The sequence below is a fragment of the Tursiops truncatus genome, chromosome 3, assembly GCF_011762595.2.
Source record: "Tursiops truncatus isolate mTurTru1 chromosome 3, mTurTru1.mat.Y, whole genome shotgun sequence".
In the NCBI taxonomy this organism is placed as follows: domain Eukaryota; kingdom Metazoa; phylum Chordata; class Mammalia; order Artiodactyla; family Delphinidae; genus Tursiops; species Tursiops truncatus.
Genome location: NC_047036.1, coordinates 76,147,839 through 76,169,053, shown reverse-complemented (window position 1 = coordinate 76,169,053; position 21,215 = coordinate 76,147,839). Strand labels below are relative to the sequence as shown.

The window sequence follows — 21,215 nt, the reverse complement described above, 5'->3', positions numbered from 1 at the left end:
TTTCTCTGCAGCTCACTTTCTCCAGTAGCACGGTTCTCTGGCAGTTCATGGACATCCGGTGTCACCTGGCTGCTTTCTTGTTTCTGTGCTTCTTTTGCTCATTCTTGTTGCTCTTTTTTGTCACTCTATTCTGTTGTCAGAGCCAAGGACTCACTTCAGCTGTCTTTCACCAAAGGAGGTGAGAAGGTGATGGGGGGTCAGATAGAGCTCCAAGGGCACAGAGCCCAGAGCAGCCTGCCCTCTGTTCCCAGCTGCTCCAGGCCTTCAGCAGTGGGAGTTCACGGATCTTTACCCTCCTGCCCAGCTGTTTATCATACTCCACTTTGGTCAGTTGATCTGTCTATATGTCCTACTACAAAGTTCTACTCTACCCTCTACTATATATATATATATATATATATATATATATATATATATATATATACACACATACATACATACATACATACACACCCCATACTTAATTATAATTATAGCAGCTGTTTTCTGATTCGGGGTTATCCATGGGCCATTATGGCCTCTCCAGTCTGTCTATTATTACCATTTGGCCTTAGCAGGCACTTTCAACTTCTTCTTCTCTCTGAACTTGGTCCAAACAACCTTTGCCTAATAACAGTTTTGCTGACTAACAGCTTATCACTGACCAGCCTATTCATCATCTGCCTCTAGTTCAGGTACCCAGCTCTGGAATAATCAGCTGTGAACAAGGGGCAAGGAAGTTAAGTTTCCATAGACTCAAGCATAAGCAGTCCTTTCAGATGGGGCTGTGGATTAGACAGGCACTATGACCAGCATATCTAGTGGGGGATGCCCATTGGTCACCATAGATTTTCCTATTTTGTGTGGTTTTAATTTTTGAAGTCATTTACTCAGTTGACCTCTAACTAATTATAATGTTCCCTTGACAAGTGAATCCTTGAGCTTCATTGAACTTCGAATATCCCAGTGACTTTTGAGTTCTGTTTTTTGAAAGTTGAGTTTTAAAAACATTTTATTTCCACTTGATGGCAGTTTCACTGTGCAAATATTTCTAACGTCATAGAAACTAGGAGAGATGACTAAGTAGCGTTGAACAAAATTCATCACAGCAGAGCTGCAAAGAAATAAAGGCTTTATTTGGGATCTTAGAATTGTAATTTGGGAGACACAGATTCGAGTAGGAGTCAAAAACGTGTTCCAAGGAGGAGAGAAAAGGCAGGGTTTTATAAAGGCAAACTTTAGGTTTGCAAAAATTGCAAAGGTTGCAAAAGTTGTTTCAAAAGCATAATGATTGGTTGCTGGCAGACTAAAGCTATTCTTATGTATACATATTTGGTTGCTAAAGGCTATCACTAGAGAAAGGTGGAAGTCTGGTACTGTGACAAGTTGCAGGTTTTCTTGCAGTGTCCTTAGAATATTTGTGGTTTGGCCCAGTTCAAAAGTTTATGGTTCTACCCAGTGAGGACGTGCACGACCCTGCTTCCTTGATGGCCTCGAGGCTCCATTTTAAATAGCTCTCTTAGCAATACCGACTCCATTTTTTTTTTTTTTTTTTTTTTGCGGTACTCGGGCCTCTCACTGTTGTGGCCTCTCCCGTTGCAGAGCACAGGCTCCGGACGCACAGGCTCAGTGGCCACGACTCACGAGCCCAGCTGCTCCGCAGCATGTGGGATCTTCCCGGACCGGGGCACGAACCTGTGTCCCCTGCATCGGCAGGCGGACCCTCAACCACTGCGCCACCAGGGAAGCCCTCTCTACTTTATATTCTTGATGCCCGTATAGAAGATTAGTTGACTGTATATCTGTGGGTTTATTTCTGGGCTTTTTATTCTGTTCCATTGATCTATCTGTCTCTTTTTATACCAGTATCATACTGCTTCAATCCCTATAGCTTTGTAGTATAGTTTGAAATCAGAACGTGTGATGCCTCCAGCTCTGTTTTTCTTAAGATTGCTTTGGCTATTCAGGATCTTTTGTGGTTCTATGTGATTCGACAATCCCACTCCTAGGTACTTATACAAAGGAATTTAAATCAGGATCTCAAAGAGATACCTGCACTCCCATGTTTATTGCAGTATTATTCACAATATCCAAGAAATGAAAACAACCTATGTGTCCACTGGTGGATGAATGGATAAAGAATATTTGATATATACATACAATGGAATATTATTCAACCTTAAGAGAGAAGGAAAATCTGCCATTTGCAACAACATGAATGGACCTGGAGACCATTATGCCAAGTGAAATAAGCCAGTCACAGAAAGACAAATGCTCTATGATTTCACTTACATATAGAATCTAAAATAGTAAAACTCATAGAAGCAGGGAGTAGCATGGTGGTTTCCAGGGGCTGTGAGGAGAGGAGAAAATGGGAAGGTAATCGTCAAAGTGTACAAAATTTCAGTTACGCAGGATGAATAAGTTCTGAGATCCACTATATAGCATAGTGCCTATAGCTAAAAATACTGTATTGCATACTTAAAATTTTCTAAGGGGGTAGATCTCATGTTAAGTATTCTCACCACATGCGCGTGCGTGCGCACACACACACACACAAATGATAATAATATAAAGGGCGTGGGAAGAAACTTTGGAAGCGGTTGGATGCATTTGTGGCCTTGATGGTGGTGATGGTTTCAGAGGTGTATACTTATTCCCAAACTCATGGAGTTGTATAAGTTACGTACATACAGCTTCTTACATATCAATCATACCTCAGTAAAGTGGTTAAAAAAATAGCAGCACCCATCTAAATGTGGGACATGGCAGTTTAGCGAGGGGAAGAGTATTTGAATTTCCTGTAATGGTCACTAAATAAATGTTAAATCTGAGAAAACATAAAAAATATTTTAAATGACAAAGTCTGTTTTAGAGCTGTGTGAGTGCCTGGTACTTCAGACACATCTTTCCTAATACATCCTTACATTTGAGAACTTAATAAACATATGAAAAAGAGACTTTATACCCATAAAAATTATAGTTCTAGTATCCCTCCATAATCCAATTTTCTTCTTGGAAACATTTCACTGAGCCTGAGGGGAGATGTATCTCTAGATCTGTTTAAGTTCTTGACTTTCTTTTTTGCTGGAGTTGGGGGTATCCTTGGAGGTTGACACAGGGGTGGCCTGGAACTTGCTCCTCCTGTCTTTTCTGCTCTCTGCTGCTGACAATACCAATCTCCCAGGAGCTCAGCTCAAACTTCTGTGTGACTCATCCATCCCTTTCCCATATCCCCTACATCTTGACAGTTGACAATTCAGTTGATTGACTCTCCTCAATGTCTCAAATTCATCTTTTATTTCCATTTCCACTGACCAGATCAGGCCCTTGTGACTTAAACTGGACTGTCGTAAAATCTTTTAAATAATTCCTGTATCCACAGGATTTCTCTACTCTCATCCATCCTACAGAGATAAAAGGCTGAATTTCCTCCTTTCTGAAATCTAATCACTTAGTCCAGAACAGGGAACATGAAAGATAGGGGATAAATGTTTGTTAAATGAGTCCTGGCCATACTGCTTCTCTCTTCAAGAGCCCGTGATGGTTTCCTGTTGCCCACAGGTTGAAACTCTTCTCAGGCTGGCATGACTGTATATCAGTCTTCCTTTCCACCTTATTTCTCACACGATCCAATGACACACCCTCTTGTGACTACTCACCGTTGGGCTTGTGTTGATTTTCTCCTCCTCCCTTCTTCCAAATCTTTACTTGTCAAAGTCCTACTCCTGTTTTCAGACTTCTCTATTGTCATCTCTGTGAAGCCACCTCTAATTCTTTTCCCACAATAATTGGTCTTCTTTCATGAATGACTTAATAACTCCATTATATCACACACAGTCTGTCTTTAAGGATAGCTCTCGAGTGGACAGGGTTTCATTTTAAGTGCAATTTTGATCAATTGTTAATGTCAGCCTAAAGCACTGTATTGAGAACGGTTTTTTTTTTTTGATAGAAGGTGCCAAAACAGATTAGATGCCATACACGGGCACAGGAGAGGAGAGAGAAAAAAGTGCCCATGGAGTAGCCAACTTTGTTATAGATCCCCATGTGTGTGTCTACTCAGCTAGACACACATGCCCGCAAAGACATTGTCTATCCTCATAGTCTCCATCACATTTTGTGTTCAGTTGGGTGCTTAAACACCCTATTCCCTGTTGTTAAAAGTTTACAATCTAAACTGGAAAATGTGACATTTTGAGATATAATGTGATAATGGACAAGAAATATATAAAGTGCTAATTAAATGGTCCTTGAAGGCTGGATAGGAATACATAGAGAACAAGATGGGGAAGGTGCTGTACATCCAAAAGAAGTGAAATCAGTTTCTTGGAGATATATCTGCACTCCCACATTTATTACAGCATTATTCACAATAGCCAAGGTATGGAAATAACCTAAATGCCTGTCATAGAGGAATGGATAAAGAAAATGTGATCTATAAATACACACACACACACACACACACACATACACACACATACATATACACAAAATGGAATATTATTCAGGCTTTAAAAAGCCAATAAATGTAAGTCCAGTGAAGTCATCTCTTAACTAGGTGTTGAATTCTCAAACAGCAAAAGTGGAAAATCTGGTATAATTAAAATTACCTTTGGAAATTCCTTAATTTGCTCATGTAGTATACATTTTAAAATGTTAAACCAGGTGCTCTGTAAATTATTCGCTCTAAACTTCAAGAAGCACTGAATAGAGCAGTGAAAGCTACAAAAAATAAAGATATCTGAGCATTCAAACTTTTCTGCCTTTAAGGTACCTGTCAAAACACTAGAAGAGGATGCAAGGTCAGCAGAAAATTTCTACTTTCCTATAGATTTTATTCCATTTTTTAGAAAGTAATAAATCTACATTTAATATTTGTTAGTGGATTTGTTTATTTTGAAACTATATATATATATATATATATATATATATATATATATATATAAAATAGAGCCTCAAGAAAGTCTTAGAACATACTAGGAGCTTAACAAATGTTTGCTGGATTTTAATTTAAATCTTGCTTATTAGTTAAACCCAAATACAAACTGTTCTTTGAAAAGGCATTCAGAAGACATCGGTTGGCTTCCTCTTTCCAGGTGGGAATCATCTGTGTGGTCCAGTGAAGAGCTATCACTCTCTTACCATCTATGCTAGTTTCAAGACACCTTACCATAGTGCTGGAAATGTGTTTTGAAGAAAGATAATGTTTTTGCCCACGAAACTTGAAAATTAGTAACATCCTGTGCTGACTAGGATATGGGAAATAGACACTTGTGCACTTTCAGTAGGAGTGTGAACTACTTAAACCTTTTTGGAAAAATTCATCCTGTAAGAGAAATTAAAGCACAAGTTCTTTTGCAGTGGCAAATACTGAAGCCAACCCATATGTTCATCATTAGGAAGATAATTGAAGAAATTATGGAAGTCCCAACACTGTGGAAAATCATGTACCTCAAAAAAAAAAAATAGATCTATGTGTATTGATTAGAAAAGTGCCCATGATATTTTTCTTAAGTTAAATAAATTGTGAAATAATAAGCAAAATGTAATACTTTGCTCAAACAAAAACTGGAAACCCAACCACAGGAAAATTAACCTGTATGTATGTGTATTTGTATAAGACGTTCAAAATGTAGAAGGATATACCCTAAATTGTCAAAATTGGTAATCCCAAGGAGGTGGGGCAGTTGGATGTCTGAGGAAAGTGAAAGAAAATCATTTTACCTTTTACTCCTCTGTTGTTTGAAGGCCTGACCCAAATTCTTGGTTAACGGAATTAAAAGAAAAGAAAGAAAAAAGGAATTAAAAGAAAAAGACAACCAGGAGATGTAATGTGGAAATGAAATGGATGGGATCTGGCAACTGTTTGGATGTGGGAAGAGGGAAATGCTTGTAGATTTCTAGCCTGAGTGGCTGGGGGAATGGTGCTATCATTCATAGAAATAGGGATATCATGAAAAAAAAGTGAATTCTTTTTTATTGCTACCAGAGGAGAAATGATAAGTTTAGGTTATCAGTCAGAGTTGTGCTGCTTCTTATTTTAAATCATAATTGCTCCCATAGGAAATCTCCTCATCTTGGTCTTGAAACATTAAAAAAACTGCTTTCTAGCTGTATTTCATGTAAACTATAGAATTAAAGAGCTGGAATGGTATCTACTATTTTACCTTATCCATGCATATTATTCCAAAACAAAAGTATATTTCTTTTTGAATTGGAAAAAAACTATAAGCATTTAAAATCACCTCAAACGTGTAAAGAAAAGTAAGTTTTCCTGCTGTATTCAACGTGGCAGAAAGTATAATATGACCTGTAAAATTTTCACTCTATGTTTCTCTTATGTTGTTTTAATAATAGTTATTCCTCTTGCTAGTGCATTTATAACTCAATGTCTAGTATATTGTCGCTAAAGATATTCTATAGAGGTAGGCTTGCAAAGATTTTTAGTTCTAGAAATAGCTTGTGCACCTTTAGTCCATAGAAAGCAGCATTAGGAATTTAGCCCTACTGAGAATTTATTTCTTGCAAGTACTGTCAAAATGCTGGTTGAACTTATTTCTGTATAATTGCATCATATTTTATGTAGGGACTAAAATAGACATGTATAATCCATCAGTATGAGCCCCTTTGCATGAATAAATGAATCAACAAAGTCACCTAAATAAATCATTTTACTTTTCAACTCAGTTACCCATACCTTTATTCTCCATTCATCACTGATTGTGTTTTTACTTCAGACACTATTTCTTTGTTAGTCTTTCTTCGTTGAATTATGTGGGACTTTCCATGGGAAATGTTTTTCGTATTTTATGTGTTATTCTAATCTGAGTTAAAACATGAACTCCTGTAACTACTGTGTCTTTATTTTGAGTCTAAATAATTTCATGAATTTCAAAACCTTCAGAGAACTGTGTGATTATGATGCTGTGTGAATTCATAAGATGATTTATTATATTGACTAATTCTTGGAGTTTGCATTTAGCTACACGTGGTCCCCCATTGGAGGAAATAAAATAGAGATAATAAATTTAATATTTTGTATATTTTTCTTGGTTTTCAGAAAATAAATACTGCTGGAACCAGTAATACAGATGTCCCCTTGGCTGTTCCCGGAATGTACCAATTGGACATTACATTAAGAAGGGGTCAGAGTTTAGCTGCCCGAGATCGAGGAGGTAAGAACATAAGAAAAATGTCACCTGGAAGCTTATTCTCTGTGTTTTTGACAAACTTTGTTTTCCTTGTGGTTTCTTAAGTTAAAAAAAAGTCAACTATAATATCAGTTTTAGAAGTTTCGGTTCAATGATGTGGCTCGAAATATCGTCTGACTCCTGTGACCGTAGAGGAAGAGGTTATGATGCAAGTTTGAAAACTCTGAATTGTCCCAACCCAGACAGCAAGGTCCCTACCAAACTTCTGACAAACTAGACTCTACATTATATATAATTAGTGACATAATCAGTTAAGTAGATGAAGCACATTTTTGAAGCCATATCAGAATTCATCTTTTCACAGACCTGAAATACTTTTTGCTGCATAGATTTGCTCCATTGAATCCCCTGAAACTGCAGAATCTTGGACTAACATCTCACCAAAACTTTGGAGATTCCCAGCAAGTGATTTTCTGAGGCTTGGTTGGACCTGGCAGTAATCTCATGGTGGATTAAACAGGTCTCTGTAGTCCATGATGAAGGAAAAGACAAGGCAAATACTCTTTAGTTCCTGGATTCCATATCACAAGGCAATCTCCTGATGAACTTACCTGGGGTACGTTAATTATTCCTTGAACCCTGGTTAGGGGAAGGACAAAAGATAGACCCTAACCAGACCGTATAGCATCTTTTGCACGTTTTGAGATAACACTGCTTCGGGATGTGGAGATCTGAGGGCCTACATTCCTAAAGGAAGCTGAATTTGGGTGTAATTCCTCCCACTAAGAAGGAGGAGAGCCCCTGAGCTTCTAACTCATTGTCAGACAACCTGCAGAGTCCTCCTGGAATCACAGGAGCTTGTTTTTCTCCTCCCACTTTTTTTGACATCCATACTTAGGCAGGGAAAGGAACCAAATAAGACCATAATTTGTGATTTTTATCTCCTGTCTCTACAAAAATAAACTAGAGAAAATGAGTAACGTAACAGTGGGTTTTGTAAGATTAGAGATGAAACAAATAATAGATTTAATGTTTAAGTACAAACTAGTAAATATCAGAATATTCTTAATGAATGAAGGTATGATTAGAAATGTTAGAATTTAAACACAGGGGGAATTTTCAAAATTCACCATCGGTTTTTAGTAGCTGAGAACAAATGTTTATGGAATTGAACTGCTGGTCTCAAAAGAAGTTACAGGGGCTTCCCTGGTGGCACAGTGGTTGAGAGTCCGCCTGCCGATGCAGGGTACACGGGTTCGTGCCCCGGTCCGGGAGGATCCCGCGTGTCGCGGAGCGGCTGGGCCCGTGAGCCATGGCCGCTGAGCCTGCGCGTCCGGAGCCTGTGCTCCGCAACGGGAGAGCCCACAGCGGTGAGAGGCCCGCGTACCGCAGAAAAAAAAAAAAAAAAAAAAGGAGTTACAATTAGCTTGGAGGACAAAAATAATACTATTACCATAGTATTATTTCACTGTATTTATAAAACATTTTTTAGTCTTCAGAGCAATCTTAATTACATTACATTACAACATTTGATCTAAAACAGAATTGAACCAGGCATCAGGAGATCAAAATTTTAGTCCTAGATATGTCCTCCCAACAATATTAAATACATATGCACACAATTATTTATTGCAGAATTTTTTGTCATTATAAAATGCCCATAAATAGAAGAGGTGGTTAAATAAGCCACGGTACACCCACATGATGAAATAATATGCAACTGTAAAATAAATAAGGAAAACCTTTAGGAATTGATATGGAAAGTGTTACAGGACATATTATTAAGTGAAAAAGCAAAGTGCAAAGGGTATCAACATTATGAAATGTTTTAGGTAAGAAAGGAGGGAGTATAAGGGATTATGCGTTATCTGTTCATTTCTACAAAAAGGAATATCAGAAGTAAAATCCAGAAATGAATGAGATCGATAACATAACACAATATCGGTAAGAACAGGTGTCCAGAATGTGGGATGGGAATGGGGTAAAAAAGGTAAGGAGGAAGTCCTATATGCATTGTTGACAAGAATGTCAACAATATACTTGTCACTATACAAGTAAACTTTCTTGTATAGTTCTAACTCTTTAACCATGGCAATATTACAGAAAGAATTGAATGAGTGAATGGAAGGATGGATATATAGATAGATAGATAGGTTCCTGCATCCTGTTGATATCTATAACCACACCTCAGGGGAATGGGAATAAAACAACTAATCTAAGTGATTAAGTAAAACCATATTTGGGTTATACACTATAAAACTCAAGACAAAAAGAAAGATATATAAATAATGTACTTCAGAGAATGATTTTCAATTCTGAAAGTACTTACTGCATATGCTAGGAATGAGCAACTAAGTAAGTATATTGTAGATAAGAAGAGTCAGATTTCTTACTGCTGGAGAAAGAGGCCAAAGACATGGAATGGGGGAAAGCTAGAATGCACCTTGTGGTGTTAGAAAGGTATCGGTATGAACTGATGGTTCCTAATATATATACAGATAGATAGCAATTAAGATGGATAGAGGTGTGTGTGTGATCTCTCTGCTGAGAGGGCCCAGAAGTCATCACAAAGGTGTAATGACAAAGTAGAAATCCACATACTTTTGGCCCAGATCTTGGTTTCTAAATACAATTCCTCCAGTGAAAGTAAGCAGGGCTCCTGGAGAAATGGTTGACTGCAGATCTGGGGCAGGGACAGGACAAGATAAGCCTGGAACATTTTGCAGCGCCAGAAAATAAGGAAGTACTGAAAAATTGATGTCAGAATGTCAAAATGAAATAGGAGCCAACTTAAAGGAGCTCCTAATGATCAAAACTGGGACGATTTCAGCAACAAAATAAATAATGGTAATAATGGATTATACCCCATAGAATAATATAAATATCTATGATTTCATACTGGTAAATACATAATTAAATAAATAAATAGGTGTGAGATAAGGTAAAGCTTTTCCTTGTGGTAGAATTCTAATGAACAAATATAGACAGGAAAATAGAAATCACCTTACAACACCATAATAATTATTACAGGGCTTCCCTGGTGGCGCAGTGGTTGAGAGTCCGCCTGCCGATGCAGGGGACACGGGTTCATGCCCCGGTCCAGGAGGATCCCACATGCCGCGGAGCGGCTGGGCCCGTGAGCCGTGGCCGCTGAGCCTATGCGTCCGGAGCCTGTGCTCTGCAATGGGAGAGGCCACAACATGTGAGAGGCCCACATACCGCAACAACAAAAAAATTATTACAGGCAAAAATCATTAATTGAGGCTAAAACTATATGTGCAAAATTATGAGGTGAAACAGGATATTTGCATCATTTCAAAGTATTTCCCCACAAGATACATATAAATTACAAAGGGGAAAAAAAGTAACTTTACAGTAGAGAAACTTGGAAGACATCCTTTTAACCAAGGGCAAAGTTAACATCAGCAGTAATGAAACAGACAGGTGTGATGACCCTGCTGATATGATGCGCTGAGAAAGGGACATCCTGTGTGGCATTCTTGTCAACAATGCATAAAGTCAATGTCATCATGAGAAAACATCAGGCAAACTCTGGCAACATATGATGCCAGTTACCTGAGCTAAGTAGCATCTGCCCTCTAGGCAGTGCATGCACAGTCTTGTTCCACCATTCCGTGTCTCCACAGTTGTGAGTCTGGATGGCATTGTGTATGCACCACTGTCTTTCTTGTAGTAGCAATTTATTCTCTCCAGATGCCTCTGCCCAAAATAGGAATTTTTTAAACATAAAATGAGAGGGCCGTGTTCTTCAGAAATATGGGAGAGAAAATATTACTTTGTAGAAGTGAAGAATATCCCAAAGTGTTTAAAATGCAAACTGTAATCCAGCTTCCCTATCTGACTCACATGCCTGCATTTATGAAGTTTTTAGTTGGTAGATATGAGAGGAGATATATAAACAGAGGAAACAACCTGAGTTAAGTTTGGGATTGATTAAAATTTATCATAACCTGAGTTAAGTTGGGGATTGATTAAAATTTATCATAGACCCACCTGTAAATAACAGTTGGTGTTAAGCATATGATTGGATAGATAGCATTGGGTCCCTTCAGATTTGTGAATTTTATATATCTACAGATATAGATGTAGATATATAGATATATAATTTTGAGGGCCTGAATGGGGATTATGGTTGTGGAACTGGAGAAGGAAACGAAAATGGGAGGGATGGTTTGGAGAATGTCCAGTAGCATCTGAGATCAACTGGGTGAGGGGGGTTCAAAAACCTATTGAGATTTTAAGGCTGCTGATGACTAGGAGCCGTGTGGACTTTGGAAAAAGGTGCATGTAAGCAAAAATATTTGTGTAACTATTAGAATTAGCAGAAATTACACTCTCTTGTCATTTATTACATTGATACCCTCACCTACTGCCTAGCAAAACCAAAATGCCTATGCCTTCCATGTCCTATCTCACCCTTGCACAAAATAATGGAAGGGAAAACCCATTTCCCCATCCCCACCATCGCCAGAAGGTTGTTTGAACTTTGCATCTTCAGAATCTTTATATGTAATAGGCACTGAGGTGGGCTCAACAGGCAAAACTGGCCGTCATTCTTCCACTTTTATAACCTGTTTTACAGAACAACCAGGTAGCTTTTTGGAATGCTACTGCCTTTTTCAAAGTTTTATTATACCTGCTTTAAGCAGCCTGATGGACTAGAAAGTACATGACCTTCTAGGGAATCTGACCACATAATTTCAAAGCCAATCTCAACATTTTATTAGCTGTGTGACTTTGAGTGAACTGTGCAGTCTCTCTGCTGCAATTGTAGGGTTCCAGATTTAGCAAATAAAAAATGCACAATGCCTAGTTAAATTTGAATTTCAGATAACCCATTATCTTTTAATATAAATATATCTCATGAATCTAATCCACAGTATAATGAATATAGATAATAATATTATACTATAATTATGTAATGTGGTAAATATCACTACATTGGCAAACATATTACAGTATATAAGTACATCAAAGTAACATGCTGTACACCTTAAACTTACACAATGTTACATGTCAAATTTATTCAATAAAAAATAAATAATATAGATACATACGTATCTCTCATGTGCTATTTGGAGTACTCCTATACTAAAAAATTATTTGTTGTTTATCTGAAGTTCCAATTTAACTGAGTTCCTTGTTTTATCTGGCAGCCCTTTGACAACTGTCATATGTAGTTCTCTTTTAAACTGCCATTTTTATTTTAATTGGGTTGGGCTTTTCAGGACTATACTATCATCTGTCACGTTTTGAAAGTCATGTCTTGACAAGATTATTTGTATTGTTAGAAAAAAAGAGCAATCCGTGTAGATATGTCTGGTGATAGCAATTCCCTACAACTTAATTCCTTGAAATTTGTATCGTGGAGGATGTATTAATTTCCTAGGGTTGCCTTAACATATGACCACAAACCTGGAGGCTTAAAACAACAGAAATTTATTATCTCAGTTCTGGAGTCCAAGAGTCAGAAAAGTCAAGTTGTGGTAGGCAACACTCCTTCCAAAATCTCTTGGGAGGAATTCTTCCTCACCTCTTCTGGCTTCTGGTGACTCCAGGCATTCCTTGGCTTGCGGCAGCATCACTCCAATCTTTGCTTCCATCTTCCCCCTCTGTGTCTCCAAGCCTCAAATCTCCTTCTTCTTTCTCTCATAAGGACAGTAGTCATTGGTTTTAGGGCCTGCCTTAAATCCAGTATGTTCTCATCTCAACATTCTTAAATTAATTTTATCTGCAAAAAGACTATTTCTAAATAAGGTTACATTCACAGGTACCAGGGGTTAGGACTTGTAATGTATATATACATTATATATAATGTATATATATGTACATTATATATATTATATAATGTATATCTACTATACATCATATATACTTATATGCTTCTACAGAACATATATGTTCTGTTGTGTTTTTCCTGTCCTATTTTCATAGATGAAGAAAAAAATCACTCATTGACACCCAAAGATTTCCTTGCTTCATGTTAATATAACTAGAGCCATACAATTACTAAATCTTAAGAATGAACTTCTATCTTGAGATTTTGTAAATGACTCCAAGACCACACATTTTTCCTAGGAAGCTTTTTATACTAGTCTTAACGCTTCCTTTATTTTGAGGCAGAAGCAAAGGGTCTGGTGGCCCTTCTCCAAAGAGGTGCCATCCTTTACCAAATGTAACTGAAGTCCTTAAGACACAGAGCAAGTACTATGCAAAGTTTCTGAAGAAACTCTGAAGGTGATGTTTCCACATATGAAATGCAGTCATACCACACATACCAAAGTTAGGTTCACTTTTAAACATGCTATCTCTTCTGCTATTATGGTTACAAATTTGCTTTGCTTAATGATATTTAGGTTGGAAGAGGGACCAATTTTTATTTAACTTTTACAAAAAAAATACATTGCCATGAAAAGTAAAAAGGCCCAGGAAAGGCACTGTGTATAATACCTGACACTGTTCTCAGGAGTTGATAGACAAGGCCAATCAATATGTGTCATATTTTCTTCAGAATCTGCATCGACTTTGACAATGGTGGGTTTTTTTTTTTAAATATGATTTGATTATTTATAGATGAATTTGATTTAAAATAAGTATAATTTAATTCAGCCTCTATTAATAAAGGATGATTTTAAGCTTAACTCATTTTAAAAGTGCATCTCTGGGCTTCCCTGGTGGTGCAGTGGTTGAGAGTCCGCCTGCTGATGCAGGTGACACGGGTTCGTGCCCCGGTCCGGGAAGATCCCACATGCCGTGGAGCGGCTGGGCCCGTGATCCATGGCCGCTGAGCCTGCGGGTCCGGAGCCTGTGCTCCGCAGCGGGAGAGGCCACAACAGTGAGAGGCCCGAGTACCGAAAAAAAAAAAAAAGTGCATCTCTGAGTTCCATTTATTAGAGACACCGTCCTTAAATTCACTTGAGGTTAATTAGCTTGCTTTCATAGTTTTCCATATTTAGATTTCTTAAAGGATATGCTCCTTCTTGGTGTAAGGATAAAGGAAATTTTATGTGTTCATGGGTTTCAGTGCATTGTGCCTATAGGGAGAAATAGTCTCAGGAATTTAGTTACACATTCTCTGAAATTAGATCATATAAAGTATACAAAATTACCCTTTCCATAAATTTTGACAGGTCAGTTGGCACAGTTGTACCAAAAATGTAAACCCATTCCTAATTGGTAAACTGTTTAATATAGTCAAACCTTTATAAGGTTATGTATGGCCCATTAATTAATATTATTTTAAGAGAGAGCCTTCATTCTAATTAGCACTAAATTAGTCTTCTAAATTTGGGGTTAGAGAGAAAGTGAAAAGGTCTATGGGGCTTTATTAGTGCTTATCATAAAATAAACCATTAAAAATAATAGCAACAATATTCTAAAGCAAATAACAACAATTAGATATGTCTCTTTGCTTTTACAAGGTGCTATTTCTTTTTCTGCTGATTTTGGGTTAGCAGTCTCCTTTCACAAAGTCGTCTGTCTTTAGATCAGAATAGTCCTGGAAATCCTGACTTTCAAGTCCACTGGCTCAGTTGGTCAGGTATTTACTCTCGGTGGCAATCTCAGCTTACATTTGGAAACCTCAGCCATGGGTTTATTCTTAGCAGCCTCAACAATCTTCTCCACCAACTTCTGAGACTTACTTTCTAATTATTTATTTATTTATTTATTTTGCGGTACGCGGGCCTCTCACTGTTGTGGCCTCTCCCGCTGCGGAGCACAGGCTCTGGACGCGCAGGCTCATAGGCCGTGGCTCACGGGCCCAGCCACTCCGTGGCATGTGGGATCCTCCCGGACCGGGGCACGAACCCGTGTCCCCTGCATTGGCAGGCGGTCTCTCAACCACTGCGCCACCAGGGAAGACCCTTACTTTCTAATTTTAACGAAAGACACAATGTCTGAATTTTAGCTTACAGTGGGAACCTTTAGGCAAGCAGGAGGCGAAAAAAAGAGGCCACGCATTGGTGGTAGATGGAATGCTTCTGGTTAATTTATTACAGAAACTAATCATACCAGAATGAAAGAGTAGAATCTCCTGTTGGAAGTGATCACATAAGCATCAGGCAATAGGGTCATCAGGTGATGATTACCCTGAGGGGAAAAATATGTTAGGGACAGTGAAGACATTGGCAAATCTTCAAAACCTTGCAATCAATAAATACTACAGAGCATGCACCAAAAGCATCTCCAATTGATAAAAAGTGTTTTAAAACTACAAATAAAATGTTCCCAGAAGTAAATTTATTGACAGCCATTGCGTCATCCCTTGTGCATAAGTATGAACATGCTTCCACTCCTAGACCCCAATGGGACCTGTAATTGCATATCAAAAAGTAGTACTTTATTGATATAAAACTGACCTTGGGTAGACTGAGCTTTTCTTTTTGTTTTGAAAACTTTTCCCTATCCCCAAAAAGAATATTCCATGCCCATTTTGACCCCCTAGGTTCAAGTAAACATCAGACCCACAAGACTATCCACAAGACTACCCAAGGCCACACTTGACACCTCTTCAGGAGGATATAGGGCGGGAACCACAGTTCAGCAGCAAGACAGCCTCAGCTACCCCTTGCTGCAGCCCATGCAGCAGCCCCTGCAGCCATCCGGGAGATATCTTCCTTAGCTACCAGGTAACACAGCGCAGATGGAAAAAGACAAGATCGCATTGAGCAGGTGTGGGAGCCTTTATGGTATAAAAGCCTCCTTTCTCACAGGAGCTAGTATCTCTTGTAACTACTTCATAGTTTCCAGGGACATGCCCAGTTACAAGCATCATTACAGTCAGGAAGCCCAAAGATATGGCTTCCCAACAGGTGTTTCTACTTCTCCCAGTCTAGATGAAATTTACCAACCAGGGCATCATTTTTACCTTGTGTTGCTTAACAACATAGTTAACATACTATCTATTGAGGGTTATAAGAGAAAAGAGTTAACCAAAGGTCATATTCTCATGAAGAAGAAGGAAATGGTTTCCTCATACTGGGGCAAGCATTGAGAACATTAAGAAAATACAGGGCATTCCAGTTGTGCCTAATTGTATCAGTCGGCCCCTCCTTGCTCAAGTGCCACAGGAAGGGCTTCAAGATGAGGTGATTTCAAGCCTTTGGTGCTACCTAGCAGCTGTTGAAGAAGCATTAGAGTTGGTTTGGATGTAGAATACCCTGTCAGATGTGTTAGTCCAAACTGAGGGGCTGACCTTGGAGAAGAGGAAAATCAAAGAGAATTTTCAGACAAACACACAAATGCTCAAGGATGAGAAATAGCTACAACCTTGTCTGTGTTATTAGTGAAAGTAACAACACTTTACAGCAACCATAACAAAGGAAAAACAACAAACAGTTTAGTGATTTTAGGTTGTGTAGACATAACAGACCCTTACTATTCTTTCTGTTTGCTTATTTTTTGTAAATAAATGACCATGGTCATAAAATACACAACATCACAGAAAAAGCAGATCTTCTGAAAGTATGTATTCAGTTTGGGCAAGACAAAACCTTTCTTCTATGCAGAAAGCAATAAATTTGTTATTACCTTGTATTGAGAACAGTCTCGGTACTCAATGACCATTTTTCTTTCTAAGGTACCAGTTCTCTGTTATACATAAACTTCTTTTAAAAAATGATTTTATTTATAATTTTTTCATCTTAAACTTATTGGGGTATAATTTACATAGAGGAAAACCTACAGTTTGATGAGTTTGACAGAAAAATACAGTCATAACCACCATCAAAATCAAAATATAGAACATTTCTCATCGCCTTACAAAGTTCCCTCATGATCCTTTATGGCTAATTCTCTCCTTACACTCCTAGCCCCTGGCAACAACTGATTTGATATCTGTAAAAATCATTTTAAATTACCTCAATATGTATATATGTTAAATATGGGCAGATGTATATGAAATAATGATAGATAATAAATTTTAGAGATTGAATATAATTAATTTTATAAAGCATGATACTTTTTTACAGCAGTAATTTTATCCTCGTAATTTGATGCTATTTATATTGCAAATGTATTTACATATTGAAAGAATACATTAAAAAAATCTACTCAGTGAGCCCCAATGTAAACTATGGATTTTGAGTGATGATGATGTGTCAATGTAGGCTCATCGGTGCAAAGTACCACTCTGGTTGGGGATGATGGTAGATGGGGAGGCTGTGCTCGTGTAGGGGGAGGGGTATGTGGAACTCTCTACTTTCCACTCAGTTTTGCAGTGAGCCTAATACTGCTCTAAAATATAAAGTCTATTAAAAAAAAAAAAAAAGAACAAGGGCTTCCCTGGTGGCGCAGTGCTTGGGAGTCTGCCTGCCGATGCAGGGGACACGGGTTTGTGCCCTGGTCTGGGAGGATCCCACATGCCTCCGAGCGGCTAGGCCCGTGAGCCATGGCCGCCGAGCCTGCGCGTCCGGAGCCTGTGCTCCGCAACAGGAGAGGCCACAGCAGTGAGGCGCCCGCGTACCGCAAAAACAAACAAACAAACAAACGCTGCTCTGTGGTGATCAGGTACCTTTGCTCTGTCTCTATCTTAATTTAGTTTAAGTACACAAAGTAATAGAACTACAGCTGACGTGAAAAACTTATCAGAATCCTAAAATTTTACTCAAGGAATCCGAATGAAATAGCATGCAGCACTGTCTGAAGTTTCAAGCAATCATGTTTTTAAAAATAAAGTTACTACTTATTTTAGTTCAGTTTGGTTACATGCATACTTCTATCCACGCAATCTTAAACTTAGTGTAATTAATGGTCTGTTCTGTAAGACAAGTATGCAAATTTCCCAGTTTTCTGTTATAAAATCAATCTGATTGACATGAACTAAATGTTATGTTATATATCTCTTTCTGATTTAGGCAAAGAGAACACGTTTAGTTGTCTTTTTAGCCAAATTTAACAAAACAATTTGTTATTCAAGGCCACAACAGTGAGAGGCCCGCGTACCGCAAAAAAAACAAAAACAAAAATGGGCAGATGTAGATATAGAGCAGTGATTCTCAAAGCTGAGTCACTAGACCAGCAGCCTCAGAATCACTTTGGATTTTGGAATCTTTGGGCACAACCCCAGGTCTTCTGAATCCTAAACTCTAGGTGTGCGGCCCATCCATCTGTGTTTTAAGAAAATTTCTAGGTGATAGTGATGCATGCTTAAGTTTGAAAAACAGTGATGTAAATGTCCTGAGAATCTAGCCACATGGAACTGCTCAAATACAACTCAGAGACCACAGAATTTCTCGTATCTAACCATTCTCTAGAAACCTGTGAAACCATTTTGGGCTCCCCTTCCTGGAGCCCCGATGTCCGCTAGATACTTAACTCTCTCTCCAGTCCGCTAGATACTTAACTCTCTCTCCAGTCTCACTTCTCACTCACCATCTCACTTCTCTCAGATCTAATGTTAGATGGCAAGATGCCATAAAACCATAGTACAGGAGCCCTTTCAAATGGCCCTTAGACTGTACAGCAAGGAGCTCTGAACATGAGCTGGAATGGCCACACTTTTGAAAAGCCTAGTAGTTTGTTGGTCATAGCTGCTCTTAAAGAGGAAGGTCAGGGAAACACAAGGAATCTAGAGTGTTCTTGTGTTGTTCCTTGATTTAGAAGCTGACGTCTGCTTGACTTTGATGTTCCAATGAAGCAGGCTCTGTGGGTCCTCCAAGAATTGTGACTAGAACTGACTGAAAATTACAGTCAGTTGAGTTATGAGAGTGTATCAGAAACTTATTACAAACTTTTCTGCAAGTAAAAAGGCCCCTGGTAGGCCCATTTAAAGATTCACTCCTAAGAACATTTTATTGATAAGTTTTTAATAGCTATATTTTATTGATGAAAAATTAGTCGATCTAAGAAAGAAATGGAAAATTTTATTCGAGCCAAATTGAGGATTATAACCCAGGAACAGCCTCTCAAAAAGCTTCAAGAACTGTTCTGCCCATTAGAGGTCAAAACACGGTTATATAAGTTTTTGAAACTTAGGGCTGTACGTTAAGTGACGTATCATTGACAGTCGATACAATCTAATGGATAGTGGATTATGGGTCATCATGGCCCCTCACAAAATCTTTTTAAGGAGTTGTCTTGGTACTAAGAGAATGCTGTTCTTTGTGGTTGAGCACCTATTTCTGCCTATGGGGAGGTCTGGTCAATGTATAATGCAGATGCACAATGCCTAGTAGAGGGGAGAGGAGAGGCCAAAGGGCAGAGAAAATTTTTTAATGTTTAAATTTTTCTTGTCTTGCCATAAAGTATCGATTTTATTTCACATTTTTTTCCTAAAAGCAAACAAGTTTCTAGATCAAAGATCAGACGTTATTATTTATAGGATTTGTTCCCCATGCTCCACTCTCTCCCTTTGGGGAGATGCAAATGTCAGCTGCAAACACAAGGGGTCTGTACTGTGGGAGAAAACCCCCAAATTACGCAATTTGGAGTTTCTATAAGAACTGCTGCACAGCAGCCCCTCTTGAGAGAGAAAAAGAACACATCTTCCTAACATAAACATATCCTCTCTTAGGAACAGAGAAGATTCTTAGATCTTTACAACCATTTAAAATGTAAACTCATAGCTAGCTCTAAGCCTATCATATGGTCAGGCCACTCAAGATGACTATTCTCTTGCTCTCTGTGCATCCTCTGCTCAACCAGTCTCTGCTTCCCCTACCCCTACTCACCTGACTGACCTTCCTTCTTAATCATAGAGCTTAATGAGTAACTGCCTACCTGCTTGCCCACCACCCACCCCTCCACCCTCCCCTAGCCCCAGCTAGTGATTGTGCTAATCTTTAGATCAGAAGGGCTCCATTATGATCATTTATCAACGGGCCAGTGAGGGGTGTGCCCCTCTGCTAGTTTCCCTGGTAACCGATGAGTCAACTTAACATCACACCCCCCCTTTAACTGGTAGCCTCCCTCTCCCTCCTACCCCACTAGCAAAGACTGTACATGGTGTGATGCTGCTCCAGGACCTTGCTTCAGGCATGTGAGATGCCCTACGCACTAAACCACTGATGTCTCTTTCGCTCTCAAGGCTGGGCAGCTACAGGGCTCGTAGGCCTTCGGGCTGCAGCCCAACACCTATCAACCGTAGACCGTAGAATATAAAAAGAAAATGGTTCTGGGGAAAAGGAAACACCCTATCTTTATAGCATATAGTTCATCATTTATTATGCCCTAGTTATTTGTTTTACCTTTCTGTTAAGCATGGATGTTGTCCATTATGAATATGTGTAGATGTTTTACAATTATGGTATAAAGTGAAATTTTCTTCATTTTTAAACAATGACCAATTTGTCATTCACAGACATCTTTCAAATGTAGACTAATGGGTTCTTTCAAATTTTGAAAGATTACAGTTTTATAACAAAAGGTACTTAGAGACAATGACTACAAAATTGTATAATTATGCTTTTCTAAATTTTCTAGAGTTTTGAGAATATATTATCTCTTGAAAAAATTATTGAAGAACAATTCCTCATTAAATTTAGAAAAGAGTGAACAAAGCTTTATTCTTTATTAAAGAAAAATCTGTGAGTGTAAATTATAAGAATAACTAAAATAAATTGCTTTTCCACAAAGTACGTTCAAGTTTAAAAATTCTCAGACTTCAGTCAATTTACTTTAATATCTTATTAGCAGTCTGTAATAGAAGAAAAGACCTCGTGTTGTAGGTTGGGTACTCCAGAAGCAGAACTTGAGACAGGGCTTTGTGCTTCTCTGTGGAATAATCCCAGAAAGCAGCAGTAAGGGCAAGGATGAGACAGGGAAGGAAGGAGGCCAGTACAGGATTAAGAAGAAGCAGGTTATCTTGGGGACCTCTGGGATGTGGTGTGAAATGTCCCCAGCAGGTTCCAATGAGGAGCCAAGAAGGTGGACTATTTATTTAACAATTCCCATTTGCCATTTGCTAAGGCCTGCTCCCAAGGGTGTGGCACCTGTGGCCTGGTGCATGGACAGGCCAAACATGCTACTATAACACCATAAGTGCTTGAGGAAGGGGTGGAGATAGAATGCCTTTGGTGTTTAGGAAAACTGGGAGTGCAGACGGGAGTTGGCTGGACAAAA

General features: G+C 38.5%; 1 protein-coding gene and 1 long non-coding RNA gene across 26 annotated transcripts in view; one reads left to right on the top strand and one right to left on the bottom strand.

Annotated features, from left to right (window-relative positions):
• The window catches only part of MCTP1 (multiple C2 and transmembrane domain containing 1), a 534,125-nt gene that overhangs the window by 219,413 nt on the left and 293,497 nt on the right, over positions 1-21,215 (top strand). For all 25 annotated transcript variants that reach the window (XR_012330780.1, XR_012330776.1, XR_012330779.1 and 22 more), the window contains one exon: positions 7,043-7,157. Coding sequence is in view for 20 of the 25 variants with exons in the window: in XM_073802311.1 (XP_073658412.1) it covers positions 7,043-7,157 (115 nt within the window). In the remaining 5 variants the exon portion in view is untranslated. The remainder of the gene's footprint in view (positions 1-7,042; positions 7,158-21,215) is intronic.
• On the bottom strand, positions 12,388-19,868 carry LOC141278198 (uncharacterized). The gene is made up of 3 exons (XR_012330545.1): positions 19,826-19,868; positions 15,168-15,245; positions 12,388-12,896 (listed from the first exon to the last, which is right to left on the bottom strand). It is a non-coding gene; the product is annotated as an uncharacterized lncRNA (long non-coding RNA).